We start from the raw sequence: 25,139 nt of genomic DNA, 5'->3' as shown, positions 1-25,139 counted from the left end.
TATGCTTTTGCACACGCAGTAGGACATAAGCAGCACTCTCTGCCGGGTGCCTGCAGTGTATACACTGCAGAGTTTGTTGCCATATCTCAGGCTTTGTGGTATGTCAGATACCTGGCCACGACAAACTTTCCGATCTGTAGCCATTTCCTGAATTGCTTAAAAGGAATATCTCTGAGTTCTCAAAAATCTTTTGGTCGCTAACATCCGGGACCTGGTTGGCCTCTACATCCCTGGAAAGTCAGTGACCTTCATCTGGACACTGAGCCAAATATGCATTTCAAGAAATGAACTCGCCACCAATCTAGCCAAAGATGCAACTACAGGAGAACATCTTGACATCAGAATACTGAGCACAGATTTAAGATTACAACTTTGACACAGTAGTTTGAGGCTCTGGGAATTGGAATGGCAGGCTACTAGGAACCAAAACAAGTTAAGAGCAATTAAGACGTCTACTAAGGTGTGGCTTACATTTTCCAGGCCTCTCGGAAAGCGGCCATTGTGTCGTTTTGACTACACATCGGCCACGTGAGACTAAACACAGAAGTCCTTCTGTGTTGGCTGAATCCTGCTCATTGCAGTTGTGGTAGTCTACTGACAATAGCACATGCTCTTGTTGACTGCGCCCTGCTGGCCAAGCTATGTCACGTTCCCAGCTTGCCTACCTCTCTACCTCAAGTGCTTGCAGATGACAAGACAGCCACTACCCAAGTGTTGTATTTCCTGAGAGAGACAGCGGATTTTACACTAAACTATGTCTTCTCCCACTTTCAGTGTCAGGGGTAGTTGTGGGGGGAGAGCCTCACTCTGTGGTGGGTACCCCCCATGTGACTGCAGGCAACTCTATGCCCCCCCCCTCCCCCACCCCCGTCACTTTGTTTTGCCTTTAGGCCCTCTTGTGCATGATACTGCCTTGATTATCTCAATTTTCTTCTACCGATCGTATTACAACTATTGTCATGCACTTTTTTTAAACTCTTTGACTTACTTATATAGTTGGAGCAGCCAAGTTCCAACTTCTTTTGCTTTTTAGCTTTTTACGTCTTCATCTCATGACATGGAGGGACTGATGACCCAGTAGTTTAGTCCCTTTTCAACACACCACCACCACCACCACCACAACCACATGTTAATATGAAAGAACAGCAAATGTTTGACTCGTGAATGATGATATACAGGTTTTTCATAACCCCCCACCCAGGGGGCTCGTCACTCTTTGGTGGGTTCGTGCTTGGCTACCATGGGGCCCCAGCCTTTGCAGCATCTTTCCCTTCCACACTGCATGTCTATCCTCTTGCTATTCTTTTTCTCCTCTCTCGGGGAACATATCTGGGGGTCCCTCTGTCAGGTGTTCATGAGGTATAATCACCTAATGCGGGTGCGAGCCCTTCACAGAAGGAGCATGCCATCAGAGACACTGGCAATCATGGGGGATTTTCTCACAATGAGAGAATAATCTAGACCCTTCCCGTTGCACCATGGTTCCTCATTGTCTCACATACTGAAGACGGTCAGTTCTTTGCCATGGTAAATCTGGTTATTATTCAGAAAGGTGTCGATGCAATTGCTGGCCCTGTTGTGAAATCCTGCTCTTGTTTATGGAATGGCACTTTGCTTTTGGAGACTAGTTTTGATTCTCAAGCACAGTGACTGATTGCCTCCTCACTTCTCCACGGCTACCCTGTTTGTGTCGAGGCCCATATAACTTTGAATTCTGCCCATGATGTTATTTACAGTTGGCTGTTTGACGGTCTAACCGAGGCCGAAAGCCAATCTTGCCTCTCTCCTTATGGTTCCATTGCCATCCACCAGGTAACGAGAAAGGTAGATTTCTCCTTAGTACCCACTTGCACTCTTTCTCTCACCTTTGATATAGCGGTGCTTCCTTCAAAGATCAAAGCGGGCTATGAAATTATCACAGTCCAGCCATACATTCTGAACCCGATGCGCTGCTACCAGTATCATAGTTTCAGCCGCACTAGAACGTCTTGTCGACACACAGCCAAATGTGTAACCTGTGGCAGGGTTGCGTAACCTGTGGTAGGGATGCGTGTGAAGACGATTGTCTGCCTCCTCCTCCCTGCTGTATCAACTGCAATGGCGGCCATGCTGCCTCCTCTCGGGATTGTCCCATGTATCTTGATGAGTGGGCTGTCAAAGAGATCCGGGTATATGAAAAAGTGCCTTACCCAGTCGCTCGCAAGTTATTGGCTAGTCATGAACTCTGCATGCTCTGGTCCGGCACCTATAGTTCTGTTCTTGTTACCCCTCACTCCTTGAAGGACAAGGCCACGCTGACGTACGACGTCAGATTCAGCTCTGAGGTTGTGAAATCGCCCAGTGTCAAGGTAGCACTGTCATCCCCCCATGCAACTGTGCAAGAAGCCGAACTCTCTCGCCTCAAAAGGCGAAGCCACCAGCTACACAACTGGTAGGCTGGAAAGGATAGGAGGAGTACTCCCGCAATGACTTCCTATGTCACTCCAGCTAACCAACACCAGTCTTCCTCTAACTGGAGAAGCTCGAAGTCCACCAAAGGCAAACGATCTTCTCCTTCAGACTCGAAGATCCTCTTCGATAGTGTCGCCACATGATATCTTAGCCTGGATGGCCTCCATGTCGGTGGTGCACATCACCAACCTTTTTTTTCGGCGTTGGACTCCACAGACCAACTGCAGAAGCAAGCAGATGCTTCTGTGGACCTCATGGAGCAGGATCCTCCTGTTTCTGTGCCCTGTAGTAGTGGCTCTTCACAGGATGTCACTCGGCAGTCGCTGAGATGACACCCCTACATCTCTTCCTCTTCATTATCTTCCCTTTGAGGTTGGCATCCCATTTCATGGGGGCATCATACTGCTCATATGGGATGACAACCAGTCAGCCCATCTCCCCTTTTCAATCTGTTGCAGTTTGCCTTGTCCTTCCGCACCTGACTTTTTCCCTCTGTATCATTTATGTCCCTCCGTCATTCGATGTCACCAGGGGAGACTTCCTTCAGCTTATTGGGCAGATATCTCCCCCCATTTCTGCTACTCAGTGACTTTAATGTGCATCATCCCCTTTCTGGTTCTCCCAGAACCTGTGCTATCAGAGATGCCTTCTTGCCTGATCTTCTTAATCAACTCAACCTCTTCTGCCTTAACACTGGAGCACCCACTTTCCTTTCTGACTCCTCACACACCTATTCCCATTTGGATGTCTCCTTCTGCACTGCCCAGCTTGCCCATCATCTTGTGTGGTCTGTTCTTTCTGATGCCTACTCGAGCGACCATTTCCCATGTGCTATCTGTTTGCTGATTCCTACCCCACCTCTGTGCACACCCAAATGGCAGCTCACTAAGGCTTGTATTACACTGTCAAATTTCTTTGTCGAAGATTTGATCGAAGATATGATCAAATATTTGTCAAATTTATTTGTCAAAGATCTTTGACATGGCGCAAAAAGGGGTATTACACTGTCATCATTTTTTTTCGTCAAAGTTCATGATGGGTGACAACAACAACTTGTTATTAACCGCAGCAGTTGCATGTACCTCAATTGCACTGTGTGCACATGTGGAAGAGAAGCGGGGGAAAAAAATGAAACATACCTTGGTGAAGCCGTGTGTTTTACAACAAGACAATAAAAGCATTCAAAAAAACTTGTTATGTGAGCTTGTAGTGGAGGACATAAAGTTGTACATAAATTACTTAAGTATGGATGAGCATACATTTCAGTATTTGCTCAGTGAAGTGTGTCCTCGTATCACAAAGCACAATACCCACTTAAGAACTGCTATATCTGCAGAAGACAGGCTTACTGTAACACCCAGATTCCTTGCTACAGGAGAGGTTTGGGTTAGGTTAGGTCAGGTCTTCAATCTTCTTAATCTAATATATTTTTTTTTTATTCAGGGTGCCTCACATTGTAAAGTGCCTCATCAGCTTCATACATCTCTATTAATTTTGTAGTTTTCGAAACTGTTAAAAGCGATGCTAGCGCTCCACGTGGTAACATGTCACATTGCAGTGAACAGAAGACAAGCGACTTTTATGATCAAAACTACAGCAAGACCCTAGATTTGATCAATTTGACAACAGACGAGATTTGACAAAGTGCCCTATTACACCATCAAACTACTTTGACATAAATATTTGACATATCAATTTTGACAAAGAAATTTGATAGTGTAATACTGGCCTAACGCTGACTGGCAGTTTTACTCCTCCCTGGCAACCTTTGAAGCACAAGATTTCCCCAGTTGTGATGACCAGCTGGAATATCTCACATACGTTCTGCTTACTGCTGCGGAATATTCCATTCCTTGCACATCCTCTTTACCACATCATGTCCCAGTCCCTTGGTGGACAGAGGTGTGACGCAATGCAATTCGCGCACATAGATTTGCTCTCCTCGTTTTTAACAGACATCCTAAACAGGCGTGTGCAAAGTGTAGTCATGTTCTTTGGGATAGCAGAAAAGCTAGCTTAATTTCATTCACTAGTTCTTTTAACAGTTTCACGCCTTCCTATGTTGTGTGGGCCATCTTCCATTGGCTCTCTGGGACTAAGGTCCATTCGCCAATTTTGGTCTTACAGGTAGTAGACTATTACGATGGACCCTATTGCTATCTCCAACACCTTGGGCCACCATTTTGTGGAAGTTCTGAGCTCTCCCCACTGTCACCCTACCTTCTTCCATTGGAAACAAGCGAAGGAGGCTTGGGTGATACTGTTGTCTTCTCTGAATTGAGTGTGCTACAATGCCGCCTTTACTATGAGTGAGCTAGATCATGCTCTCAATGCATTCCGATCCTCCACCCCAGGGTCAGACACTGTCCGCATTCAGATGTTGCAGAACCTTTCTCTTGCAGGCAAGCACTTTCTGCTTAACACGGACAACATCATCTGGGCAGACAACACTTTTTCCGGGCTTTGGCATGAATCCACCGTTATACACATACCTAAGCCCGGTATGGACAAAAAACCTTCCTTGTAGCTACTGCCTCATCTCTCTCACCAGTTGTGTTTGCAAGGTGGGGGAACGTATGATTCATGCCCGGCTAGTAAGGTGGCTTGTGTCGTGCAATCTACTAATGAATGCACAGTATGGATTTAGAGTGCAGCATTCTGCAGTTGATCATCTCGTTACTTTTTCCACCTATGACATGAATGGTTTTCTGCTGAAATCCCAGACAGTGGCCGTGTTTTTAGATTTGGAGAAGATCTACGACACCTGCTGGAGAACTGGTATCCCTTGTACTCTTTAAAGGTGGGTTTCCATGGCAGACTGCCCTGTTTCCTACAGGAATTTTTAAAAGGCGAAGTTGTCAAGGTGTGTATGGGTTCTGCCTTGTTGGACACCTCGATCCAGGAAAACGGTGTAAATCGATAAGTGATAGTGAAGGATGACAGAGGAAGAAAATACTAGCAATTATTAGTTTTTAGTTTGCATTGGAGCTGAGCCTTCTTGGCAGATTGAAATTGTATGCCAAAAGTGTTTCAAGCCAGATAGCTGTGCCTGTTGCTGGCAAATGCTCTACCAACGGAACTATCCAGATGCAGTCCACAACTTACTACTATGAGAGTGGTTTGTGGTCAGTAGAGAATTTGTCCATGAAAGGCAAAGGTTCAGAGTTAGTATTCTATACTAGGACACAGTTTTAATCTGCCAGGATGTTTCAGTTATTAATCATTCCAGTATTTTACATTACTTATTACTCTCTCTTCTCCTTCCAGGCCTGAAGCTGCAGATACATCCAATTTTCCTGTTGAAGATGGTGATGTCATCCTATTGGCAACAGATGGTGTTTTTGACAATGTGCCTGACCAGTTACTGCTGGCAGAGTTGTGCAAGATCCAAGGAGAAAGTGACCCACTGAAGATTCAGGGTGTTGCAAATTCCATTGCTCTCATGGCCCGTGCGCTAGCATTTGATAGTAATTTCTTGTCACCATTTGCCCAGAATGCACGCCACAATGGTATTGAAGCAATTGGTAAGTTAAGTGTATTAGATGATAATAGATGATGATTTTTGATATGCTTTTCTGTTGATACAACTACTCCTACACTGCAAATTTGAAAATTAGTTAATTAATTAACAATAGCATTTCACTCACCTTCAAGAACATGCATTCCATTTCCTTTTTTTTTTTTTTTTTTTTTTTTTTTTTTTTTTTTTTTTTTTTTTTTTTTTTTTACAGAGGTATTGCTGCCATTATTTGCAGTCTGGGCTGTTGTTTAAGAAAGCAGAGGAGTTTAACTTTAATGCCTAAATTAGTTCTATAAACTGTACCTCAACTGCCTCATATCCAGAGCTCATAAATTTTTCCTGGAAATGAGCATCCACATCAGCCAAACCTGTACTGACATTTATGCCCAATTAACTCACACACAAATAAAATTACCTGCAGTTTAATACTTCCACCTCCTCTTCATAAGATTCTGTGATGTGGCTAGACTGAGTCCTTGTATCTTTTAATCACCAGTCCCAAAATATTCAGATAAGATTAGATCATCACGTGTCATATTGAAACAAGAAATGTCATTCTACAGTCTAAACTAGGTGACTGGCAGTGCTTGAAGGTGAAATGAGATTATTGGGTTAGATTATCATCATCATGATGTGAGAGCAAACATTTAGAACACCACCTGACATAAGTCATAAATATGTGTTGATACGGTCTTACACAAGAAAAGTTTTACAGAGAATGCCAGATTATGAGGAAAAGACTTGAAATATCAGGAATTTTACTATAGCTGACTTGGAAATGTCTGTACTTATAGCAGTGCAGTGTTGGTTCATTAGGTGCTTCTGCATAGAAGACTGTAAAACTTGGTGATGCCACTAATGATGTGCATCCTACCATATGACTGAGATGGTAAAACAGTCCGAACTTTACAGGAATGGATACAGCAGGTTAAGAAATACAAAAGTCTGTAAATGGGTGGAAAGGATCAAAAACTGAAGACATAGTCTAAGTGACCAACAGCAGGCTTGAAGAAAAGTGTGCATTCAAACTAAGATTATGAAAGACCAGATTTTCTGCAGATTTACAAAGTCCCAATACTGTCCCATCTCGATTATGGCAGTCTCGCATATGGTTTGGCATTGCCCTCAGCATTGCAGTCACTGGACCTGATACTCCATTATGGACTCAGACGTGCAACAAGAGCCTTTTGAACTATCCCCGTGAAGAGCCTACTCACGGCTCAGGTGCCAGCAACAGCTACTGAGTTATGCCACACGCATTCGCAGCTCCTCTAATAGGCACACAAACAATTGTCCTTTTCCCTAGTAGGAAGCTCCACCTCCCATAACAGAGACCCAGAACTGGAGTCACAATTGCGGTTAGGCTGTAGTGTCTCTGCTCTGAACTCTACCTTCTCTCAGTGTCACATCTTGTCAGAGAGCAATCGCATACACCGCCATGACGTGTACCCTGACCTTGGATCTGTCTCGATTTATCCTTTGGCCTGAAAGATTCAGTTGACCCCATGGTGTCTGGCTGTTCTCAATGTATTTCTAGGATCAGAAATCGTGTACACCAATGGCTCAAAGATCGGTGGACAAACCGGCTATCCATTCACACATGCAAGGTGCAGTGAACTGTGCTCCTTGCCAAATGGATTCAGTGTCTTCACTGCTGAATTGGTAGTCATCAGACAAGCCCTAGCCATACTCGCTCTTGCACTGGCAAATTGCTTCTTATCTGCATCGAGCCCCTGAGGAGAATTCAGGATATAGACAAGTGCTACCTTTGTCACTCATTAGTCACAGCTATCCAGGATCTTTTTTGTGACCTCCATCAAGTTGGATTGTTTGGAGCCCTGGATATGTTGGCTACCAGGATGCTGATTTTGGAAATAGGAATCCTAGAACTAGACTTCTGTTGACTCTATGCCGTCAATTGTTGGATGTCTGGAACTTGGAAAGGTTTGCCCTTGACTTCCCAAACTGAGAGCAATAAAGGAGGCCACAACCACATGGCAGCCTTTCCTCTGCACGTCTCACAGGGTATCTCCCGTCCTTTGTCAGCTGCACATTAACCACACTTGGTTTTCCCACTATCACATTTTCTGACGTGGGACCCACCTTACTGCCGATGTGGTGCCCACCTGACAGTGGCCCACATCCTGCTGGACTGCCCAAATTTGGCTGCTTTGTGGCAAACTCTTAACCTTCCTGATGCACTGCCTCTGGTGCTGGCAGGCGATGCCAAAGCGACTGACCTGGTTTTACGTTTCTCCCATTGCGGTGATTTCTGCTCATCTCTGTGAGGTGGGGCACTTTGGCCTCATTGACTGCCTGAAGGCTTGGACCAGCTGCTCTGGCTCAAGGTTTCCATGGTGGCCCTTCTTCAGCAGTCTGTCCTAGCCCCTACCCATCGCACCTTTTTATTTTGCTTGTCCTTTTATGTTCGCCATTTCTTTAATGTTTTATCTTTTCTAAAATTCAATCATCTCATCTATGCTGCCCGTTATTGTGGGGTAATGGATGGTGAGGTGGTACTGGTCAGATGCAGAGGGTGTGTCTCCCACCACATACCGTGCTCTGGGGTGCTCCAACTGCATTCTGTGCAGAGTGACTCTCCCACCTTACCCCCCCCCCCCCCCCTCTCTCTCTCTCTCTCTCTCTCTCTCTCTCTCTCTCCCCCCCCCCCCCCCCCCCTCCCTCCTACTTCTCCCTGATTTTATCTCTCTCGTATTGTATCTTGCTTACAGTTGGGCTTCCCAGGATTTGCCTTTTGTATGCTTCTTTTGAGGGTTATTCCTGGTTTGACACATAAAGGATGAATGGACAAATGATATCGCTGTTTGGTCCCTTTAACTCCAACAACCAATGAACCAAAGATCAGATAAATCGGTGGCTCTGCACAAACAGATGCCATTGTTGATGAAACTGCTGCAGAATTATGAATCTGCATTCAGTATGATCTACGATGACCTTTACTTTTGGCGAAGTAGTTAGCCAATAAGGATCAAGGTGGGTGTTAAACAATCACAGTTGTACTTAAAAGATAACATTTTGGAAGCACTTGAAATGACTGTGCTTGTGAAAGAGGTGTTTTCCCAATCACATTACGGCAGGAAAGTGCTCTTTAGTACATTGTGGTATAGTCCGTGGAATGAAAGGACCAATCTGCTCCAGTCAAAAGACAAGCAAAGACACTGTTTCTACTGGAAAGTTAAGCTAATGGTCTACAGCGAGGTACTTCCAGGAGAAGACACTAATCTGTGACTAGAGCTTGCCACTGTGACATGAGATGGCAGTCTCCAGGTAACTTCCAGATCAAAATGCCAGGGACTTCCCTAACAAAGAATACTGCTCCTCCATGACAAGAAATACCCACATTCATACAGCTGAACTTACTGAGAATAAACTATGTTTGCAGAAATTTAAAGGGTTGCAACAGCCATCATATGACAGGAGCATGGTGGCATCATATTTTTCACTTGTTTAGATTCTTGAAAGAACATTTTTTGGGTCAGACATTTTGCTTACGACCTACAAAACAAGTGGACTAACATTATAGCAAAGCGATGTACCTACGTCAAAAATAATGCAACAATTCCTGTAAATATCAGAAAAGGTATTATAATGTCTGTTATTTCATGGCTTCCTCTTGAAAGTCTCACTCCTATCAGAAACAGTGTCCAAATGATTATACTAAATGGAATGAATACTTTTATCTTGAATTCCTCTCCAACTGATAATACGGTTTCTCAGTATGACCAGTACTGCTGAAAACACAGTTACAATGAACTGCTTGATGAATAGCATTAGTCAAAATGTCCAGTTCTGTTGCTTCAAATGCTTAATTAAGACTCTTTCCTAAAGCTTTGTATTTGTATTTGGTTTTCTTTAATGACATAATCCTTCTCTAGGATTCTGTCAAGAGGTCTAGCTGTTTTAAATCTAGAAAATGTGGAGGAAATATGTTATTCTTGATATTCCTAGTGCCTTGCAATGCTGTTATAGAGATTTGGTATGTGCTATTTTACAGACTATAAAATGAGCTTTTTTCTTCAAAAAATTGCCTCCAAAATTCAGGTGCATCTTATACTCAAAATTAATATAAAATGTCCAGTGTTTGATTTAAAAGTACTGCCAGTCTTAAAAATGGCCATATATTTGATGCTGTGGGAAACATCTGTCTGTCTGGCAACACTGGATTCAACTGGCAACACCAGTGCACCAATGCAATGACATGAGTTGAAGGGATTCACAAGCTTGCTAATGCCGTCTATCTCCTGCCCCATCATCACAAACCCAGAACACTGTGTAGCCATTGCAGTCTGTGGTGCTAGTGAACTGAATTGAAAGTAATTTGTGTTATCAATAATAGTACAATATTTTTGTTAGTAGCTATTTTTGTAATGGAAAAAAATAAAATGTATTCATGACACAGGCTATGAATTGAAAGTAATAGCATATGCAGAAGAAATGGCAACAGAGCAGCATTTTGGCCCTCCACCAACAGAAAAAAACCATTCGCAATTGGCAGGTTACTAAAGAAGAACTGAAAAAAAGAGGATGACTGAATGCAAAATGGCCAAAACTAGAAGATAACGTATTGAAATTGATTCAAGGACACCATCAAAATGGCACTGGAATTGATACAAAAACGATTCAAACACATGCTCATAAGCTAGAGCTACAGTGGAACTTAACAGACTTTAAATATGGAGTTGTTTGGTGCTACAGGTTTATGAAGCGTCATGGACTTAGCATGCAAACTACAACCAAAATATTATATTTTCATCTCTTTATTATTCAACACTGAAAGAAAACCCATTTGGAACTAAGCCAAATAGTGAATATGGATGAAACTTCTGACAGTTGATGGGCTGAGTAACAAAACTGTTTCCATGAAAGGTGCTAAAACTATAAAAACAAGTGAACATGAAAAAATGCACTGGACTGTTGTCCACTAAATGTACTCGAGTGATAATTCTCAAGTGCAAACAGTGCCAAAATCTTCTGAAATACTATCAGGTGGTGGTGTTCACGTACATGACAAGGGTTGGATGGACGAGGCTGTTATGAAATTATGAATTTAACAGTGTGTGGGAGAGAAGGAAAGGTGCTTTATTGAAAGAGTTCGCTTCTTGTGCTAGATCAGTTTAATAGTGATTTGAAAAAACTGCTTAAAACTTAAGGTGTGTTTTACAGTCTGTAGTGTCTTAATGTCTGTGAAATACAGTGTGTCTCAATAGTAGTGTGCCATTCTGTTGGAAGGACAATTGCTCATTGTTATTGTGGTATTGCCCAGATCATTTCATTGTGAGGTTCTTGGAAAGAGAGAAGGGAGAGAAAAATAAAAATGGGAAGCAAGGTTTAAAATCATGGAATGAAGAAATTAAAAAAACTTTAAAAGAGTAGCATCAAACATAAAACCCCATGGTAGGGAACAGGTCAACACGCAACAGAACTGAACCAAAACACTGACAAGAAAATTGCAGAGAGATAGCTGGGAGATATACATTGCTAGCACTGAAAATGAAATATAGTGAAACCCATCTTTTGCACTTGTTAAGGGATCATTTAAAAACTGAGTAAATCAGGGATAATATAATTGATAGGAAATTACTTTTTAAGAACATTTCATGCGTTTGGTCTCTCATAAGTTTTTCATTTGATTAACGCATATGTAGTTCATACTTTTGTAGCAAAAAATCCAGAATTATAGTTCCCATGCAATTTCTTGAAATATACAATTAATATTCAATTAATGACACATACATCCATCTTGTGTCTAAAAATTTCGGTGAATGGTGTCGTATCTGAACGGCAACTTGGCACATGTGTGTGTGCATGCGCATTGGTCTTCAGAGACTTGAGGAGAATCAATACATGGTGTGCACTGCATGTGTCTGGCTGTGTAAACAGACTGTGACCAGTTGAATGTGGTCAGTGTGAGAGGAAGTGTCACAGTGCAATGGAGCAACATGTAAACATAAAGTTCGGTTACAAATTGGGGAAGACTGCAACACACACACACATGGAATGTTGATGCAGATGTACGGGAGGGAAGCCATGAGCAGAAGAATTGTCTATGAGTGGTTTAAACAGTTCTGTGAAGGGAAGGAAACAACTAAGAATGATCCACATACAGGTCTGCCATTGACAAGCAGAACCCCAGAAAATATAGAGAAAGTGCGACAAATGCTGGCACAAGATCAGCGACGAACTCTGAGATTGATTGTGGAGGAATTGGGCATAAGCAAGGTCACGATACACATCGTCCGCGATGATTTTGGTAAGCGGAAGATGTGCTCCCGATTTGTGCTGCACAAGCTCGCAGACAAGGAGAAAGCAAAACGGATGGAAACTGCTGGTGATTTCACTTCCATGTGCATTGATGCAATTGCCGGCGCTGTGAAATCTTGCTCTTGTTTGCGGAATGGCACTTTGCATTTGGAAACTACTTCTGATTCTCAAGTACAACTACTGCTTGTTGATTCGCTTCTTCACAGCTATCCTGTTTGTGTTGAGGCTCATAGAATTCTGAATTCTTCCAGTGGTGTTATTTACTCTAGGCTGCTCGACAGTCTGACTGAGGCCAAAATCCAAACATACTTCTCTGATCAGGGGGTCATTGCCATCCATCTGTTGAAGGTAGATTCCTCCGTAGTGCCCAAACGCACCCTTTTTCTCACCTTTCAGAGTGTGGTGCTGCCATCAAAGATCAAAGCAGGCTATCAAGTTACCACAGTCGGACTGTACATTCTGACCCCGATGCACTGCTACCAGTGTCATCGTTTCAATGTTTTATTGACACCTGGCCAACGTGTAACCTGTGGTAGTGATGCACATGAGGGCGATTGTCAGCCTCCTTCTCCCCTATGTATCAACTTCAATCCCCTATGTATCAACTTCAATGGTGACAATGCCGCCTCCACTAGAGATTGCCCCATGTATCTTGACAAGAGGGATGTCCAGGAGATCGGATAAAAGAAAAAAGTTCCTTACCCAGTCGTTTGCAAGTTATTGGCTAGTTGCAAACCCTGCATTCTACTGTTTGGCACTTACAGTACTGTTTGTGCTGTGTCTCACTCCATGACGGATGTGGCCATGCAGTCATGCGACCTCAAGTTCAGCTCTGAGGTTGTGAAATCACCCATTGTGAAGGTACCATCACTGTCCCCTTGTCCAGCTGTGCAACAAGCCATTAATTTCTCTTCTCAATGGGTGAAGTCACCCGCTACACAACTGGCAGGCCAGAAAGGACAGAAGGAACACTCCTGTGAAGACTTCCTACTTCCCTTCAGCCAACCAGCGTCTGAGTATTCCTCTGCCAAGTGGAAATGCTCCAAGAAGGCAAACAGTCTTCTCCTTCGCTGACTTGGAAGATCCTCTCTGACGGTGTCACCATGTGATACACAGGGTGTCACAAAAAGGTACAGCCAAACTTTCAGGAAACATTCCTCACAAACAAATAAAGAAAAGATGTTATGTGGACGTGTGTCTGGAAACGCTTAATTTCCATGTTAGAGCTCATTTTAGTTTCGTCAGTATGTACTGTACTTCCTCAATTCACCACCAGTTGGCCCAATTGAAGGAAGGTAATGTTGACTTCGGTGCTTGTGTCGACATGAGACTCATTGCTCTGCATTACTAGCATCAAGCACATCAGTACGTAGCATCAACAGGTTAGTGTTCATCACGAACGTGGTTTTGCAGTCAGTGCAATGTTTACAAATGCGGAGTTGGCAGATGCCCATTTGATGTATGGATTAGCACGGGGCAATAACCGTGGCACGGTATGTTTGTATCCAGACAGATTTCCAGAATGAAGGTGTCCCGACAGGAAGACGTTCAGAGCAATTGATTGGCGTCTTAGGGAGCACAGAACATTCCAGCCTATGACTCGCGACTGGGGAAGACCTAGAACGACGAGGACACCTGCAATGGACGAGGCAATTATTCGTGCAGTTGACGATAACCCTAATGTCAGCATCAGAGAAGTTGCTGCTGTACAAGGTAACATTGACCACGTCACTGTATGGAGAATGCTACGGGAGAACGAGTTGTTTCCGTACCATGTACAGCGTGTGCAGGCACTATCAGCAGCTGATTGGCCTCCACGGGTACACGAATGGCTCATCCAACAATGTGTCAATCCTCATTTCAGTGCAAATGTTCTCTTTACAGGTGAGGCTTCATTCCAATGTGATCAAATTGTAAATTTTCACAATCAACATGTGTGGGCTGATGAGAATCCGCACGCAATTGCGCAATCATGTCACCAACACAGATTTTCTGTGAACATTTGGGCAGGCATTGTTGGTGATGTCTTGATTGGGCCCCATGTTCTTCCACCTATGCTCAATGGAGCACGTTATCATGATTTCATACAGGATACTCTACCTGTGTTGCTAGAACATGTGCCTTTACGAGTGTACCGAGCGAGGTGGCGCAGTGGTTAGCACACTGGACTCGCATTCGGGAGGACGACGGTTCAATCCCGTCTCCGGCCATCCTGATTTAGGTTTTCCGTGATTTCCCTAAATCGCTTCAGGCAAATGCCGGGATGGTTCCTTTGAAAGGGCACGGCCGATTTCCTTCCCCATCCTTCCCTAATCTGAGCTTGCGCTCCGTCTCTAATGACCTCATTGTCGACGGGACGTTAAACACTAATATCCTCCTCCTCCTCCTCCTCCTCCTTTACGAGTACGACACAACATGTGGTTCATGCACGATGGAGCTCCTGCACATTTCAGTCGAAGTGTTCGTACGCTTCTCAACAACATATTCGGTGACCGACGAATTGGTAGAGGTGGACCAATTCCATGGCCTCCACGCTCTCCTGACCTCAACCCTCTTGACTTTCATTTATGGAGGCATTTGAAAGCTCTTGTCTACGCAACCCCGGTACCAAACATAGAGTCTCTTCGTGCTCGTATTGTGGACGGCTGTGATACAATATGCCATTCTCCAGGGCTGCATCAGCACATCAGGGATTCCATGCGACAGAGGGTGGATGCATGTATCCTCGCTAACGGAGGACATTTTGAACATTTCCTGTAACAATCTGTTTGAAGTCACGCTGGTACGTTCTGTTCCTGTTTTTCCATTCTATGATTAATGTGACTTGAAGAGAAGTAATAAAATGAGCTCTAACATGGAAAGTAAGCGTTTCCGGACACTTGTCCACATAACAAATTTTCTTTCTCTGTGTGTGAGGAATGTTTCCTGAAAGTTTGGCCGTACCTTTTTGTAACACCCTGTATTCACCCAGCCGGCCTCAGTGTTGCTCGAGTGCACTACCAACCATTTTTCTGTGTTTTTCCTCCTCATGACTCTCCTCCAATGGAACGTTTACAGCCTTCGATCCAACAAAGAGGATTTATGGCTGCTTTTAGAATTGCAGCATCCCCTTGTACTCTGCCTTCAGGAAACAAAATTGCGTCCTCATGATCACTTTGAGCTTTTGCATTTCTTCCTGGTCCGTTTTGACCTCCCCCTGAGGTCAGCATTCCATCTCATGGGGGAGCCGTGCTGCTAATACGGGATGATGTTCATAGTCAACAGTGAACCCATCTCCCTGACTACGCATCTTAAAGCTGTCGCAGTTTGCCTCTTCCTCAGTCATTTTCCCTTTGTACCATTTATATCCCTACATCATTCAGTGTCACCAGGCCAGACTTCCTCCAGCTTATTAGGCAGATACCTCCCCCATTTCTGCTACTCGGTGGCTTTAATGACCATCCCTTTTGGGGTTCTTCCAGAACCTGTTGGAGAGATGCCCTCTTGGCTGACCTTCTTAATCAACTGAACCCCTTCTGCCTGAACACAGGAGCACCCATGTTTCTTTCCAACTCTTCACACACCTATTCCCATTTGGATCTATCTTTCTGCACTGCCTAACATGTCCATCATCTAGAGTGGTCCATTCTTTCTGACACTTACTCGAGTGACCATTTCTCATGTGCTATCCATTTGCTGACACACATCCCAACTGTGTGCGCACCCAAATGGCAGCTTACTAAGGCCGACTGGCATCTTTACTTCTCTCTGGCAACCTTTGACAAACACGATATCCAAAGTTTTGATGACCAGGTGCATTATCTTACAAAGCTTATAATTACCATTGCATTGCAGAACGTTCCATTCTCTGCACTTCCTCTTTACCATGCTGTGTCCTGGTCCCTTGGTGGATTGAGGCATGCCGCAACACAATTCGCATGTGAAGATGTGCTCTCCACGTATTTAATCACAATCCTACAATTGCAAACTGCATTCATTATAAAAAGATGTGTGAATAGTGTCGTCGCATATTTCGGGATAGCAAAAAAGCTAGCTGGATTTCATTCACTAGTTCTTTTAACAGTTCCATTCCCTCCTCTGTCGTGGGTCAGCCTCCAAAAGCCCTGCAGGACCAAGACTCGTTCCCCAGTTTCCAGCCTGACAGTAGCGGACGATGTCATCGTGGACCCTTTTGCTATCTCCAACACCTTGGGCTGCCATTTTGTGGAAATTTTGAGCTCATCCACTATCACCCAGCCTTCCTCCTCCAGAAACGAGTGGAGGAGGCTCGGGCGATATCCTTCTCTTCTCAGAATCGTGATTGCTACAGTGTCGCCTTTATTATGAGAGAGCTGCAGCATGCTCTCACTTAATGGCAATCCTCTGCCCCAGGGCCAGATGCTGTGTTAACATTCATTCAGATGTTGCAGCACTTTCTGCATAATACATAAAACTGCATCTAGGCAGAGCGCACATTTCAAAGACACTGGCGTGAAGCCACTGTCATACCCATACCTAAGCCTGGTGAGGAAAACCACCTTCCTTATAGCTACTGCCCCACCTCTCTCACCAGCTCTGTTTGCAAGGTTATGTAACATATGATTCATGCCCAGGTGGTATGGTGGCTCGAGTCTCGCGCTTTACTAACCACTGCACAGTGTGGATTTTGGGAGTGCCATTCTGCTGTTGACCATCACGTCACTTTGTCCATTGTCCACCCATATCGTGAATGGTTTCCTCTGGACATCCCAGACTGTGGCCATGTTTTGTGATTTGGAGAAAGCCTAGGACACCTGCTGGAGGACTGGTATCCTCTGTTCAATTTACACATGTGGCTGCCTGCACCATTTCCTTGACTTGACCCCCCTGCGGGTCCGGGGTAAGAATAGGCCTGAGGTATTCCTGCCTGTCGTACGAGGCGACTAAAAGGAGTTTCAACCGTTTCGGCCTTCCATGTGTTGGTCCCCCTTGGGGTTTGACCTCCATTTTTCTAAATTTCTACAGAAGTACGAGCCTTTTGGGGAAGGACACCTTACGTGGTGTACCACTGGTCCTAAGTGCACTCAGACCTTGGCACTCAGCATTGCACCGGCGTTGTAACCATACCCACTATTCCTCAAATTGGGCCTAAACGCCTTTTGGGTTGTCCCAGTTACGCCCATAGTGCGTCTCCATCTGCACCAGCGATCATGATGGACTTTCCATGGCACCAGAAATCCAGCACGGTAGCCAGCCCGTTGTGGTGGGGTCGTCATGTACCCTCTAGGTTGTAGCCCCCTGACAACACAGGGATCGTACTGCCGATACCTGAGCTGCACCCTCCCCACGTCGGCCAAGGAGTAGATGCCCGTCTCCTTGGGGCATCAGGACTCCCGGCAATGGTCATCCTGCCAGGTGGCCCTTGCTGCGGCTGGGTGGCGCCCGTGGGGAGAGCCCCTGGTCGGAGTGGGTGGTATCGGGGCGGACGTTTCGCAGATGAAACGTCACCACGTATCGGGTCGCTCTGCGGCCGAGTCTTTCAAAAGAAAAGGTACCGTTTCTAGTTCTGGTTCTCCTGCCCCTTCCCCCTTGGCCACTCCATGGGAGGAGGGACAGGCCCGCCGGCTTGGAGCGAAGTACTTCTCCCGCTATTTGGTCTGTTCTCGAACCGATGGGGGAGACATTCGCCACCTCCAAGCCCATGTTCTTTGTTCAGCACATTGAGGACATCTTCGGGGAAATCGAGGCTCTCAGCAAGATGTGTTCAGGGTCCGTTCTTATCAAGACCACGTCCGCCACACAGTCGGCGGCGCTCCAGGTGTGCGACCGCCTAGGGGACATCCCAGTCTCCATTGTCCCACATCTGGCACTCAATAGGACGCAGGGGGTTATTTTTCATCGTGACCTCCTGCTACAATCTGATGAGGAGCTCAGGGCCAACCTGGAGCGCCGAGGCGTGCATTTCGTCCGGCGAGTCCAGCGCGGCCCCAAAGACCGTCGCATCGACACTGGGGCCTTTATCCTCGCCTTCGAGGGGGACGTTCTCCCGGAGAAGGTGAAGGTAATGTGCTACCGGTGTGACGTGCGACCCTACGTTCCGCCTCCTATGCGCTGTTTTAGGTGTTTGCGCTTTGGGCACATGTCGTCACGGTGTGAGGCTGAGCCCCTCTGTGGCGATTGTGGACGTCCTCTTCGTGAGGAACATACATGCACCCCACCACCTCGGTGCGTTAATTGTCCTGGCGTCCACTCGCCTAGATCCTCAGACTGCCCCGCATATCAGAAGGAGAAGAAGATACAAGAAATCAAAACTATGGATCGGCTGTCTTATTCTGAGGCCAGGAAGAAGTACGACCGCCTCCATCCCGTGCCATTGACCACTTCATTTGCCTCAGTTGTGTCCACTCCTTCCGCGGTATCCTCACCCCTCTCCTGTCCCCCCTCCGCCTCCTCCACCCATCAGGGGGCTCTGCCTCCGCCTCCCAAATCCCTCCCTTCCAAATCCTCCTCCCCCGTGGCCCCCACCCCCTCTGCCCAAGGGGCCACCCTTCCTCCTCCTCCTCCCCACACGCCACCTGAGAAGCGATCCTCTTCTCAGGCGTCCATCGGGGAAACGTTCCGGACCCCGGCTTCCGAGGTCCGGCGTTCCAAAACGGACCCCGCGCGTGAGGACCTTCTTCGGGTCCAGCCCACCATCTCTGTGCCTCCTCGGCCTTCCAAGAAGGCCTCCAAGAAGAAATCTCTATCCCCTCTCCACCCCGGCGCGTTTCGACTGACGCTCCATCCGTGAGTCGCCGCTCCCGGCCGTCCTCAGTTTCGCCGGGACGCTCTGCTGCCAGGCGCTCAGCTGGCCTTTCGTCGGCAAATGATGCTGCCCTTCCTACACAACCAGGGACAGCGGCCGCAGCTGGCGACCAGTCGATGGAACCGGATCCGCCTCCCGTCAGTTGTAGCGTTGTTCCCTCGCAACCTGGCCCTCCGCGGCCGTCGAGGTGACCAGCTCTTCCCCCGTCTCGTTCCTCTAACTTTTTGACTAGCGATGGCGTTGTTTCATTGGAACATAAGAGGTATTCGATCTCATCGGGAGGAATTACAACTGCTCCTCCGCCTGCACTGTCCGCTCGTCCTTGGACTCCAGGAAACCAAGTTGCGCCCGACTGACCGTATTGCCTTTACCCACTATACCCCGGAGCGGTATGACCTCACCCCTGTGGACAGTGTCCCAGCTCATGGTGGGGTCATGTTGCTCATTCGGGACGACGTCTATTACCATCCCATCCCATTGACCACCCCACTCCAAGCAATAGCTGTCCGCATTACTCTTTCTGCTTTTACTTTTTCAGTTTGTACCATCTACACTCCACCGTCGTCTGCTGTTAGTCGGGCTGACATGATGCACCTGATCGTTCAGCTTCCCCCGCCGTTTTTATTGTTTGGCGACTTCAATGCCCATCATCCCCTTTGGGGCTCTCCTGCATCCTGTCCAAGAGGCTCACTCTTGGCAGATGTCTTCAACCATCTCAATCTTGTCTGCCTCAATACCGGCGCCCCGACTTTCCTCTCGGACTCCACTCATACCTACTCCCACTTGGACCTCTCGATATGTTCTACCACTCTTGCCCGTCGGTTCGAGTGGTATGTCCTTTCTGACACCTATTCGAGCGACCACTTCCCCTGTGTCGTTCGTCTCCTGCACCACACCCCATCCCCACGTCCTTCGAGCTGGAATATACTGAAAGCTGACTGGGGACTTTACTCATCCCTGGCGACCTTTCCGGACCAGGATTTTCCCAGTTGTGACAGTCAGGTCGAATACCTCACGGCTGTTATCATCCATGCTGCCGAACGTTCCATTCCTCGTACTACTTCTTCACGTCGCGTTTCCGTCCCCTGGTGGAACGAGGCTTGTAGGGACGCTATCCGTGCTCGACGACGTGCTTTACGCACCTTTCGCCGCCATCCTACGTTGGCGAATTGTATTGAATACAAACGACTCCGAGCGCAATGCCGTAGAGTCATCAAAGACAGCAAAAAAGCTTGTTGGGCCTCTTTCACCAGCTCCTTTAACAGTTTTACCCCCTCTTCTGTCGTCTGGGGTAGCCTGCGCCGGCTGTTGGGCATTAAGGCCCACTCCTCGGTACCTGGCCTGACCTCAGGTAATGCGGTCCTTGTTGATCCAGTGGCTGTCTCCAACGCCTTTGGCCGCTTTTTCGAGGAGGTTTCAAGCTCCGCCCATTACCATCCTGCCTTCCTTCCCAGGAAAGAGGCAGAAGAGGCTCGGCGACCTTCCTTCCACTCGCTGAATCTGGAAACCTATAATGCCCCCTTTACTATGCGGGAACTCGAACGTGCGCTTGCACTGTCCCGGTCCTCTGCTCCGGGGCCGGATGACATTCACGTTCAGATGCTGGCACACCTTTCTCCGGCGGGCAGAGGCTTCCTTCTCCGTACCTACAATCGCGTCTGGACCGAAGGTCAAGTCCCCATGCGTTGGCGTGACGCCGTTGTTGTTCCTATACCCAAACCCGGGAAGGATAGACACCTTCCTTCTAGTTACCGCCCCATTTCTCTTACAAGCTGTGTCTGTAAGGTGATGGAGCGCATGGTTAATGCTCGGTTAGTCTGGATTCTTGAATCTCGACGGCTACTTACTAATGTCCAATGCGGCTTTCGTCGCCGCCGCTCCGCTGTTGACCACCTCGTGACCTTGTCGACATTCATAATGAACAACTTTTTGCGAAGGCGCCAAACGGTAGCCGTGTTCTTCGACTTGGAGAAGGCTTATGACACCTGTTGGAGAGGAGGTATCCTCCGCACTATGCACAGGTGGGGCCTACGCGGTCGCCTGCCCCTTTTTATTGATTCCTTTTTAACAGATCGAAAGTTTAGGGTACGTGTGGGCTCCGTATTGTCCGACGTCTTCCTCCAGGAGAACGGAGTGCCTCAGGGCTCCGTCTTGAGCGTAGCCCTTTTTGCCATCGCGATCAATCCAATTATGGATTGCATTCCACCTAATGTCTCAGGCTCTCTCTTTGTCGATGACTTCGCGATCTACTGCAGTGCCCAGAGAACATGCCTCCTGGAGCGCTGCCTTCAGCGTTGTCTAGACAGCCTCTACTCATGGAGCGTGGCAAATGGCTTCCGGTTCTCTGAAGAAAAGACGGTTTGTATCAACTTTTGGCGATATAAAGCGTTCCTTCCGCCATCCTTACATCTCGGTCCCGTTGTTCTCCCATTCGTGGACACAACTAAGTTTCTAGGGCTCACGTTGGACAGGAAACTGTGTTGGTCTCCACACGTCTCTTATTTGGCGGCCCGTTGTACACGTTCCCTTAATGTCCTCAGAGTTCTTAGCGGTTCATCTTGGGGAGCGGATCGCACTGTCCTGCTTCGCTTGTATCGGTCCATAGTCCGATCGAAGCTGGATTATGGGAGCTTCGTCTACTCGTCCGCTCGGCCGTCCCTCTTACGCCGGCTCAACTCCATCCACCATGGGGGGATACGTCTTGCGACCGGAGCCTTCTACACTAGTCCTGTCGAGAGTCTTTATGCTGAAGCTGCCGAGTTACCGTTGACCTACCAGCGCGACGTACTGCTGTGTTGGTATGCCTGCCGGCTGTCGTCTATGCCCGACCACCCCTCTTACAAGTCCTTCTTCGCCGATTCTCTCGACCGTCAGTACGGGTTGTATGTGTCTGCCCTGCTGCCCCCCGGAGTCCGCTTCCGTCGCCTGCTTCGACAATTGGATTTTGCCCTCCCTACCACCTTCAGAGAGGGTGAGAGCCCGACACCACCTTGGCTCCAGGCTCCGGTTCATATTTATCTCGACCTCAGCTCACTCCCGAAGGATGGTACTCCGGCTGCAATGTATTGCTCACGGTTTGCCGAACTTCGTGCTCGACTTGCCGGTCACACCTTTATTTACACCGATGGCTCCAAAACTGACGATGGTGTCGGCTGTGCCTTTGTCGTCGGGGCCGCCACATTTAAATACCGGCTCCTCGACCAATGTTCCAGCTTTACGGCCGAGCTTTTTGCTCTCCATCAGGCCGTTCAGTATGCCCGCCGCCACCACCATTCATCATATGTACTCTGCTCTGACTCACTCAGTGCTCTTCAGAGCCTTGGAGCTCCCTATCCGGTCCATCCCTTGATTCAACGGATACAGCAGTCCCTCCATTCTTTCGCTGATAACGGTGGTTCTGTCAGCTTTCTGTGGGTTCCCGGACATGTGGGAGTGCCTGGGAATGAGGCTGCGGATGCTGCAGCCAAGGCTGCAGTCCTCCTGCCTCGGCCAGCCTCCCATTGTGTCCCGTCATCCGACGTTCGTGGGGATGTCTGTAAGAGGCTTGTGTCGTTGTGGTGGGATGCTTGGTCATCCCTCCAAGGAAACAAGCTCCGGGCAGTAAAACCGCTACCAACTGCTTGGACAACGTCCTCCCGACCATCTCGGCGCGAGGAGGTCCTTCTGACCAGGTTGCGGATTGGGCATTGCCGGTTTAGCCACCGCTACCTGCTCTCCGGTGACCCAGCCCTGCAGTGCCCTTGTGGTCAGGCATTAGCAGTGCGCCATGTTTTATTGTCGTGTCCCCGTTTTAGTCAATTTCGTGTTGTCCTGTCCCTGCCATCTACTTTACCGGATGTTTTAGCTGATGACGCTCGAGCAGCTGCTCGTATTCTGCGTTTTATAACTTTAACTGGCTTGTCCAAAGACATTTAATCTTTTTACTTATTTTGTCTGCATCTTTGTCGGGTCCTTCTGGTGTCCCCTCCATCCCCTTGAGTTTTACCAGATTCCATGTGCTCTAACAACAGTGACTGGGCGCTAATGACCTCAGCAGTTGAGCGCCCTTAAACCCAACCAAAAAAAAAAAAAAAAAACCATTTCCTTGAGAAATTTTTAACAGACAGAGTTTTCCAGGTCCGTGCGAGTTCTGCCTAGTCAGGCACATTCATCCAGGAAAACAATGTGGCTCAGGGTTCTGTCCTGAGTGGCGTACTCTTTGCTGTCGCCATTAACCATATAATGGTCTGTCTTCCACTAGGCATCTTCGGCTCCCTTTTTGTTAACAATTTTGCCATCTGTTGCAGTTCTCCACATACTTGTCTCATTGAATGGTGTCTTCAGCAATGTCTAGATTGTCTTTACTCATGGAGCATCCACAATGGCTTTTGTTTTTCCACTGACAAAACTGTTTGTACGAATTTCTGGCAGCACAGTTGGTTCCTTCCACCGTCTTTACATCTTGGGCCTGTTGCTCTCCCGTTTGCTGAAACTATGAAATTACTGGGCCTTAAGCTTGATAGGAAAAACTCTTGGTCCTCCCACGTGTCTTACTTGGCAGCTCCCTGTACGTGATCCCTCAATGTCCTGTGTGTCCTCAATGGTATTTCATGGGACGCAGATTGAACCACTCCCCTCCATTTGTACTTGTCCCTTGTTCGTTTGAAACTACATTATGGGTGCTTTGTTTATGCGTCTGTGTGCCCATCCCTCTTATGATGTCTCAATACTGTCTGCCATTGTGGCATCTGTTTGGTCACTGGCACTGTTTACACTAGCCTGATCAAGTGTCTGTATGCAGAAGCTGCTGAACTACCGCTGTCCTACCACTGTGACTTTCTCCTCAGAGGTATGCATGCGGTTTGTCAGCCATGCATGGCCACCCGTGCTATGCCTCCTTCTTTGATGACATCTTTGATCACCAGTGTGGGGCACATCCCTCTTCTGTTACCTCCTGGAGTTCTCTTTTTGGCTCTTGCTCCAGCAGCTTAACTTTTCATTCCCTGCAACTTTCCTGGTGGGTGTGAACCCTTCACCACCTTGGCGTCATGTGGCGACCCGTGTTCACCTTGGCCTTCATTTCCTTCCTAAGGACACTACTCCAGCCTTGCTCTATCACTTTCAGTTTCGCATGGAACTTCACGACAGTACCTTTGTGTACACCGATGGCTCTCAGACTGACTGTGGTGTCGAGTGCGCCTTAGTCATTGGCGCAGAATTTTCAAGCATTGGCTTCTGTCACCAACTCCTACAGCAGAGCTCTTCACCCTGTATCAGGCCACGCAGTACATCTGGCGACACAGTTTTTTCAGTTGTCATATGCTCAAACTCCCTCAGCGCACTTCAAAGACTCTGCGCTGTAGACTGGTCATCCCCTAGTGCAATGGGTCCAGGAGAACAGTCACTTGCTCACTCTTGGTGGAGCCACTGTGCTGTTTATGTGGGTTTCTGGTCATGTCGGTCCAACAGGAAACAAGACTGCTGACCCTGCTGCAAACGCTGCAGTCCTTGTATCTTAGCCCACTGGTTCTTATATTCCCTCCGATGATCTCTGTGTTGCCATCTGTCAGGAGGCAGCGTCACTTTACCATCACCACTGGTCCTCCCTTCATGGGAATAAGCTTCATGTTATTAAGTCTCACCCAGCGGCTTGGATGGCCTCCTCTTGGCCCGCTCACCACATGGAGGTCATTTTAACTAGATTGCATATTGGGCACTGCCTTTTGAGCCATCATTTGTTAAGTGGCACTTCCCCACCACTTTTTACAAATCGCACCCAAGTTTTAACCGTCTGCCATTTCCTGATGGAATCCCCACTTAAGCTTCCTGTCTGAGTTATCGGCCATTTTGGCAAAGGACACGCAGGCTGTTGACTGTGTTTTACTTTTCATCCATCCTAGCAATATGGCTAAGGCCATTCAAATTTTAGTCTGTACCTCCGTTTCTTTATGGTGTATTTTATAGACCTTTCTCCATGTCCCTGTTTTTAGCTGTCTTCTCCTACATTGATTGGGATTGAGATGTAGTCATTTTTTAACTCCTCTCTGTCCACGTGTTCGATAGTTTTGACATGGGCGTATATGACTCTGGTTGTTTTTGCTCAAAAAAAAAAAAAAAAAAAAAAAAGAAAAGAAAGAAATCCAT

The 25,139-nt window shown here is 47.1% G+C and overlaps 1 protein-coding gene across 1 annotated transcript in view; it reads left to right on the top strand.

Moving 5' to 3' along the window:
- The window catches only part of LOC126166637 (protein phosphatase PTC7 homolog), a 117,135-nt gene that overhangs the window by 88,966 nt on the left and 3,030 nt on the right, over window positions 1-25,139 (top strand). Inside the window, exon 4 of the mRNA XM_049920418.1 lies at window positions 5,719-5,975. Within this exon, the coding sequence (XP_049776375.1) occupies window positions 5,719-5,975 (257 nt within the window). The remainder of the gene's footprint in view (window positions 1-5,718; window positions 5,976-25,139) is intronic.

The sequence above is a fragment of the Schistocerca cancellata genome, chromosome 1, assembly GCF_023864275.1.
Source record: "Schistocerca cancellata isolate TAMUIC-IGC-003103 chromosome 1, iqSchCanc2.1, whole genome shotgun sequence".
Lineage (NCBI taxonomy): Eukaryota > Metazoa > Arthropoda > Insecta > Orthoptera > Acrididae > Schistocerca > Schistocerca cancellata.
Note: the sequence above shows the minus strand (reverse complement) of the source record. Positions and strands in the feature narration are given on the sequence as shown.